Here is an 8,399-nt window from a genome sequence, read left to right as displayed (position 1 = left end):
CCAAATGTTGAAAACTAAAAAACTTTAGGTAGTAAATTGAGATTAAAAAGGATGGAAAGAGAGAAGTGGGGTTGGACGCGAGGCCCAAAGCCTAAGGGTGAAGAAGAAGCATCCAATCTAGTTGGGGTGATAACTAATTTATTTATTTTTGAACAAACGATATATGTACTATAGGAAATGTGAGCTTAGCGTTATAATGAGTTAGTAATAATATAATTCAAATTCAACTTAAGACCTCTCATCTACAAATAAAAGAAATACACCAATAAACGGACGGCAAAAACCGATTTTGTATTTTGAATCCCACAAAAAGGGGCAGAGGGAACGCCACTGTCTCTTCTCTCTGCTCTCATCATCTCATGTCGATGTCGTCCTCTCAAAAACACGAGTCAGTCGTCTGTCAGCGACTCACACTAAAACATCATTCCAAAAGTTCCACATCTGCCATCTCTCTCTCCTCCCTCTGCAAGTAAGTAGAACTTCTTCTCGCTCCCCTCTCTCTAAATTTATCAATTTTTTATATCGATAAGAAAAAATCAAAAAGTGATAAAAACCCAATCTTCTCCCGCTCCATGCATCCAGATCTCACATGCGTGGTTAGTGATGTCATTTGAATCACATTTGGAGGGCCAAGTCCCAAGGGCATTGGAGTAGTGGAGCCTGCCTGGGCAGACGGAGGGAAGAAGATGGGATCGGGCGGCAGCAAAGCGACGATGTCGTCGGCATTGCCTTCTTCGACGTCGTCGTTTGGTGGAAATGACCGGAACCGGAGGCGTCGATCCAAATCCAAATGCCGCCGACTATTCAAGTCGTCATCTTGTCTGCGACTTAGAACCAAATCTCGATCTCACGACTGCGACAATGAACACCAGGTCCCTCTTTCTTCTTCTTTTTGAATTTAATTCCTGTTTTACCCCTGTATTCTGAATTTTTATTCAATTTTCTTTGAGTTTGAGCATGAATGTCTGAATTTTCGTTGGCGTTTGGACCACAATCTTTAATCTTACTTCATTTTATTAGCAACAGAAAGAAATTAATAATAATTTTCAACTATTTTTCAGGATAATAGGTTAATTATTTCTTACACTATTTTTTTAAAATCATATACATGTTAATTAAATAAATGCTTTAGAAGTTATAATTGTGGTTCTGGACAGTAAGTATATAGGTGTCAAGGTTTGTACAAGAGTGTTAAAATGATGGAAAGAAGATCGGAGAGTTGCGTTTCGTTCTAATAAATGTTTTCAACTTGGTATTGTTAAACTATTTTTGGTTTGCTTTCGTTATATAGCGAAAATACGGGAATAAAAGCAGGATTTTGTTAATTAAGCTTTGGTTATTTTGCCTCAGCTCTTGTGAAGTTGAATTAATTTTTCCCATGTAGAAAGTTCCCTCCCAAATCAATAATGTAGCAATCTTGTCCAAGGCTGCATTGTTAAGGGTGGCTACTTTTAGCAACACTTCCAATACACATCTACTCTCGGCTGTATTTAGGCCTCGTGATGGAGAGATTCTCTCATGTAACTAGTTTACCACGTGTCAGTTGTCTACGGTAGTGCACTTTTTGAACACTTTGGATGTGACGCTAGTAGGACTAAATATTGTTTGCATGAGAGGATCTCTCCTCGTGATGAGAATCTGTCTAGAACCTAGCAGTCCTTGTTATTCCAACCTAGGTCGTCCTTCTTTCCCACCACCGTCCCTGTCAACAACCTATGTAAGAACTGTCAGGAAAATATAATGGCTTTCGAAAGCTAACCCAAATCTTAAAGAATAGATTTGTAGTAAGTTAGTAACCTTCGTATGTGATCTTTGGAAATCTATTAAATGTTACACCTCCTAACCCTTAAAAAATGTTCACCGACATCAAATCTTTTAGCTTTTCTATCTTGTTAGCAAGCGAAGAAACTCTGGAATGAAACCCAACTATATATTGAATCCTAATATCCATTTGTACTATGGAAAATTTTCTCACCAAAGATGTATTTCAAAGAGGAGCATGCCTGCCGTACATTTAGGGTATTTTATAAACCAGGAATCACATTTACTTGTAAACCTTTAACCGTTAAAAAAGTAGCAGGTTTTTCACATGGGATTTTCTTTATTCATGGTTGCTTCTGTTTTCCTGATACAAGACTTCTATATTTTCCCTGCTACCAAACATAGGTATTTGGAAAATGTTTCTGGTACGCTGTCATTTGAAATTTTTATCTATCTATATGGCTGGTGTTAATTGGCCACAAATTATTAAAGGAACTAAAGTGGACTCATGCTTTAGGTTTGTGATCATCGGAACAAAGAAATCAGGAATAATGCTCCATGTGCAAGCCTGAATGACACAGAGCCAGATCATGCAAACATTGAATGTTTCAGAAAGGTTAAAGTTGAACAACCTGATGAAATGCCTTGTATAACTCCAAATGTTGAGCTGAATGAATGGGCTCAGGCTAGTATCACTGATACTGCTTCCATAACTGCTAGCAGCTCTGCCCAACCTTCTGCTACTCCAACTTTGAACACTTCAAGTCGTTTCCTTTCTCGCTTTAGCTTCATTCCAGGTAATGTAAGCTTTAGGTTGAGCCGAGCAACAAGTGTAGGGTCATCCAGGTCTTATCCTCTATCTTCGACAAGTCTCACAATACTGAACAATGAGGATGAGCTTCATCTACATGCAAGGCCTGCTAGCAGTTTGATAGATACAGATGAAAGCCAACAAGCCAATGGCTTTCTTCCAGAATCAAGGGTTAATAGGATGCCAACACATATTTATAACCACACTTCTGGCAATGTACAATTAAATACTCTGGGATCTGTTTTTTCAGACCACTTGCAAGATAGCCAAACAAATTCTTCTAGACGTGCTGTTGGTAGAAATGCTAACAGTGCAATAATGGGGGTTGGTGTAAACTTGTGTTCTACTAGAATTCATAATGAAATAGGGAGCAACAGAACAAGACCTTCTGATAGGCGTTCAGGAGCTCGGGAACCTGTTGAACGGAATGTTCGTTTCAGCAGAACCTTAAGTGTTGGAAGACTTCGTGACAGGGTACTTCGTCGATCATCATTATCTGATTTAACGTTTTCTTCTTTGCAACAAGAAGTGAGAGATACAAATCAGAGGGATGATACACGGAGTTTGGAACCTGAAGGTAATGTTGTAAACTCTGAAAATGGGTCTGGTTATTCTCCTAATATGTCTAGTTCATTGTTTGGCATTCAAGACTATGGAGTGGAAACATCAAGACCAAGAGAAGCTAGGTATCATGATCTACTTGAACACAGATCAAATTTCCTAGAGCGGAGGAGAAGAATACGATCTCAGGTTTGTTTCTTTTTCACACAGTAATTTTTGGTGCTTTGAGTGAGATTGAATAGAATAATAAATAGCATTTAGGCTCATAATCTTCTAAACGGATGTTTAATAATTGCAACCTTACCTTTATTGCTAATCCAATGCACCAACCAGTTGGCTGCCCCTTATGGACATTACTATGCCCATTGTTCCTGGTGGTTAGTTTATAGGTATAACTTGTGTGGAACTTTGTTAAAGGGAGCACTGAAACTTACAATCTGTTCTTGATACATTTTCCTCTCTCATATATTTCTTAATATAAATTTATAATTTACTTAATTACCTTGTGAAACTTTTTGGTTTGCTGATGCACATGTTTATTTTTTGTAGGTTCGTGCACTTCAGCGGTTGGGGAGCCGCTTCGAAAACACGTCTGGACATGAGAGGTCTTGTATCTTATCTGGTCAACAGAGAACAGGTCGTTGTACGTGTCGTACGAGTAATCGAGATGCCCGTCCAAATGATGACAACAGTGCTAGGGCTAGCATATCAAGAATAGTTATGTTAGCTGAGGCTTTGTTTGAGGTAATGTTAATATGTGATTACCTTTTTGTCGTTCAGTTTCCTTATTAATTATATAACTTGAACAGTTTGGACGTAATTTAATTAGGTTCTGGATGAAATTCACCAGCAATCCGTGGTTTTATCTTCCCGGCCTTCTGTATCTTCAATTGGATCTGTTCCTGCTCCGAATGAAGTTGTAGAATCTTTGCCTGTCAAATTGTTTTCGAAGTTGCAAAAAGATCAGTATGAGGAGGCTGCACAGTAAGTATCCAAGTCTATCTAATATTCAGCATTCAGTTCACTGTGTATCTTTGAAGGAGTTGCTGACCTGATTCAGTATGTTGCCAGTGTACAAGAATTTATCTGCTTGCGCTTTTTGAGATGCAAGTGAATGTTTAGCCAAGGAGATCTGTTCCATTAGTTGCTTTAATCACTGAACAAACTATTTGAGAATTTAACATAGATTTTCGTAGTGCTAGTTAATAAGAGAGTCAAGCTTGTGTGTGTGTATATAAATTAAAAAATAACTTCCAACTTCTGGTCATTTTGGTTACATGCTTCTTTTCTTATCATAGTCATCACTTCATGTTGACTCAAACATAGACAAAGCCACAGTATTTTAGGTTTAGTGTTTGACGCCAACAGTTTAGGAAATTAGGTATCACTTGTAGGTGCATTATAACATTTTGGGTTGTCTAGCACAACTGTGCAAGTTTCATTCTTCAGAGAGTCCAGTTCAAACAAAAATACCTAAGGTTATTATCTTGGTTTTTGATTTATGGAGTTGGAACAAAAGCATGAAAACAGCTAATTTCACAGCATTGTTCAGTGCTGAGCCGCTCCTACATGCCCAACCATATGTAGAATCCCAGTAGTTTCTATCCATATTTGAAAAGCATTCTAAATCACTACAAGCATGAAAACAGCTATAAATACAGCATTATTGAGTGCTGAGCGGCTCCTGAGTGCCTAACCATATGTGGAATCTCAGTATCTGTCCTTATTTGAAAAGCATTCAAAATTTCAAGAAGCATATTGGCTTGCAGTTAATATTTGAACCTCCTGAGTCGAGTTCTACATCCTTGTTTTAGATTATTCTCATTTTTCTACAAGAAATAAATTGCAAGAATGGATAAGATTTTCAAGCAACCTAAAAATAGTACAATAAATTTGCAATCCGTGAGCATCCAGATGACTGTCAATTAGTGGATTGAGAGGATGTTCCTAATGCAATGGTTTATACATTTTGGGTTATGAATATCTTTATCTTTCCTTGTTCATCTCTACTTGACTTAACATTAGCTTTTAGAAATGGTACCGAAAATTAGTTAGCATTGTGTGTAAACATGTGGATGTAATATACATGTGTGCGTTGATATTAAATTTATAATCTGATGTGTGTTGTTGGAGGTACATCATCTCTCTTGGTTAGCAAAAGGAAGTGTCTTTAGAAAGACAATTTTTTATGGGCCAATTATAACATGAATTCGATATCTATGTTTGATTTTTTTTTTTTTTTTTCTTTCCAAAATGGCATTTTTTAGGTTAAGAAAATGAATGCAAGTTGCATCTCTTTAATATGGAATGAGTTTAATAACTTTTGCTTTGCGTATCCTGTAATGCAACAGATGCTACATATGCCTTGTGGAGTATGAAGAAGGAGACAGAATGAGAATACTGCCTTGCCATCATGAGTTTCATAAAACTTGTATTGACAAGTGGCTCAAGGAGATTCACAGGTTCGAATAAATTTTCTGCTTTTGAATCTTCTAGTATGACCATTTTAAACAGATACATACTTTATTGACCTGAATAACATGGTACGATGAGTGCTTTTGCAATATACTTTATATGTTCTGGCCATGATACTGTTGAAAGTGGTTTTGCTAAATTTAGTATACTAGTTGGGTTGGAAAAGATAAATTGTCCTTCTGGCTTTTTGCGTGTTTAGTAGTAGTGCTCGCATGGTAGTACTTGGTGGTCTGATACATGATGGTATTGGTAGGGTAAGCTTGAATTAGAAAATGGTGGTTATTCATGGTAATATGTTGAAGTTAACCAGACGGATGGTGAGAATGCATATTATACCCCAGACCTTTAGATCAGGTGGCATTGGGAGAGTGGGTAAAATGTTTAGGTCCTAGGTCCAAAACTTGTAAAAAAAGGAAAATTCCTTTCCATTGTTTGCTGGATGGCCAAAATTTGCTTGTTTTGATATATTTAACTGACCAGTAACTCTCCGATTTTATCTTTCATTAATTACTGATCTATTCCCCCGTATGTTTTATAGTTGGAGATAACTTCTGATTTTGATTTACCTTTTCATTTCCCTCTCTGAGCTCTACTTGAACTCATTGCTCAAATCTTTTTTCTGGAAACACAAGTCCTATGTATCTCACTGCCACTGATTGTCTGGTTTTTTTATTGCACCTAATGAAACACTGATTAGCTCCATTATTTTGTTTCCATGATAAGTTTTAGAGTTTTCCCAGTTCTTGGTAATTGATTCTCATGCTTGTTGCAGCAGCCAGTTTTCCTCTTTTGGCCTAACAATATAGAATGGAATTTTAAATGTAATACTTCCAAAGGATGCCTCAGGATATTTTATTTCTGAAATGGATCTTATCGAAAACCATTGATATTATAAGAGCCATTTGTTTCCTCGTGCCACCGCTCTAACTAATATAAGTACGAACTAATAAGCTTAACTGGTTTTACTGATAAGCTAACTTTTTGTGCCGGAAGTATCAGTGCCTCTAGTTGCTGACGTTTTCAGTTTGTATTCATATTTTGATGCTACTTCTACCGGATTAGTTTAACTGGTATGCTGTATGCAGGGTATGCCCACTCTGTCGCAGGGATATCTGTAGATCTGATGCATCGCCTGCAGAGAACTGAGACGGTGATTTTTAACTCTTCTTCTGAAGGCCTATGGACAAACAAATACGGAGCAAAGCTTTTTCGAGGCAACGATAAGAAATGTTTGTATCATCTTTTAGGAAGTTCAGTCCTTTTATGCGTGTATCATCATGGCTGCCCTGCCATTGATTGCTCTCATTGCAAAATGTTATATATGTTAAACTTTACTAGAAATGGACTGAACTACGTGCAATCAGCATCACCTCCAGCAAGAGGGAAACGGAGGAAAGGAGAGCCCCCATTGTTGTATCCCAAATTCTGTGCATACTGGATGTTTCCTGAGTTTGTTAACGGTTGATTTTAGTAGAAATGTGTCATGTTCATGTTCAGTTTAGTTCGGTTGAATGGGCTTCGTATGTCTACTTTTATTTAACATGCAAGCATAATGGCTAATTACCACATGCGCAAATGTTGGGTGATCTCGTGTGGAGTTCTTTTGATTTGTATCAAGGGTTGAGATTAAAACATCAAAACCAAATCAATTTATCTCCATTGATATCAATTTCAGTTGTGGGTTGTCGTACATTTCTTGATCATCAGATTACCAAAAGAACATTTATTTATTTATTATTATTTAATATTCAATAGGTTTTACGATTTAGAGTTTTCCGAGTTAACAAAATAGATATGAATTGGAGAGAAGAAAGAACGGTCGTAATTTGATTCCTTGATGTCCTAAACTAATAATTGCTAACATCTGCTTCTTTGTACTTAGTTTTACATGGATTTCATGCTGCCGTATTTTTAGAGATGCCAATTTCCTTGTAGATGCTATTACTAATCTTGGCTACTCAATCGACGTAATGTTTATATATGTGTTTGTTTATGGGGGTCGATATGTTGTTGTGTTCTTTGTAATGAACTATCATCCTGATGACAAAGAACGAGGTTGCCGGATTTACCTTGTTAGTGATAATTTGACATAAACTACATACTTTGCTCCATTCAGATGGTCTTTTGATTTAGATCCAAAAAACACACAATGTAAACTACATTGCCCCTTCCAAATAGTATTTTGATTTAGACCAAGTCAATGCACATTTTAGGGAAAAAAAACCCAAATTAATTTTTTTGTTAATTAATGTTCATTGATTTTTTTGTTTTAGGGTTGGATAATCTATTATTTATTTTAATGACAAATTTGTCTTTTGAAGTAAATATGGAAAATAACTTTTAAAAATCTTGATGTAATGCTTGATTTGATCCAATTATGCATATTGATCAATTTTGACCTAGCCTCTCTGCACACACAACGTGAGCGCAAGAGGCCTTTTTTTTATTCACAGTCGCTATACCCCTCAAAAGATGTATTACGTACTTTTTTTTCTATTGTACATTATAAGAGAGCTTTTTTCATGAGGGAGACTTTCTTTATCATGCACACAATTTCTTTTTTTTTTTTTTTTTTTTTTTTTTGCTCCAAAACAAACTTTAATTAAGAGAAAAGCCTTGAATACATCCAATTGCATTGCGATCAAAGTTTAGAGCTTGGATTGCAGTAGAAAGGATAGTATGATCTCAAATGAGAGTGTTTGGACTACTGAAACATACACTAGTAATTGCATCTGCAACAAAATTAGCTTCCCTAAAAATATACTTCCTAGAGATACTGAGAAAAGACCCT

General features: G+C 36.5%; 1 protein-coding gene across 4 annotated transcripts; it reads left to right on the top strand.

Moving 5' to 3' along the window:
• The first annotated feature begins 275 nt into the window (after positions 1 to 275).
• On the top strand, positions 276 to 7,109 carry LOC137732013 (uncharacterized). 4 transcript variants are annotated; one of them, XM_068471294.2, is made up of 7 exons: positions 276 to 469; positions 583 to 872; positions 2,279 to 3,322; positions 3,683 to 3,877; positions 3,963 to 4,117; positions 5,485 to 5,595; positions 6,694 to 7,109. In XM_068471294.2, the coding sequence occupies exons 2-7, from the start codon at positions 687 to 689 to the stop codon at positions 6,752 to 6,754; spliced, it is 1,752 nt and encodes a 583-aa protein (XP_068327395.2). In that variant the 5' UTR covers positions 276 to 469; positions 583 to 686; the 3' UTR covers positions 6,755 to 7,109. The 4 variants fall into 4 exon arrangements, with proteins under 4 accessions (XP_068327395.2, XP_068327397.2, XP_088544124.1 ...); XM_068471296.2 differs by having other exon boundaries at positions 294 to 469; positions 3,984 to 4,117; XM_088687998.1 differs by lacking the exon at positions 276 to 469 and having other exon boundaries at positions 546 to 872; positions 2,279 to 3,149; positions 3,222 to 3,322.
• The last annotated feature ends 1,290 nt before the right edge of the window (positions 7,110 to 8,399 follow it).

Source organism: Pyrus communis, chromosome 16 (assembly GCF_041283825.1).
Source record: "Pyrus communis isolate YQ-2024b chromosome 16, ASM4128382v1, whole genome shotgun sequence".
Lineage (NCBI taxonomy): Eukaryota > Viridiplantae > Streptophyta > Magnoliopsida > Rosales > Rosaceae > Pyrus > Pyrus communis.
This window is presented reverse-complemented; position numbering and strand designations above follow the sequence as displayed.

Excerpts from the sequence above, each read along its gene's own strand:
- LOC137732013 (XM_068471294.2), top strand. The coding sequence starts at position 687 with ATGGGATCGGGCGGCAGCAAAGCGACGATGTCGTCGGCATTGCCTTCT. Across the intron at positions 873-2,278 it reads ACTGCGACAATGAACACCAG|GTTTGTGATCATCGGAACAA; the intron begins GTCCCTCTTTCT and ends CTCATGCTTTAG. Across the intron at positions 4,118-5,484 it reads CAGTATGAGGAGGCTGCACA|ATGCTACATATGCCTTGTGG; the intron begins GTAAGTATCCAA and ends GTAATGCAACAG.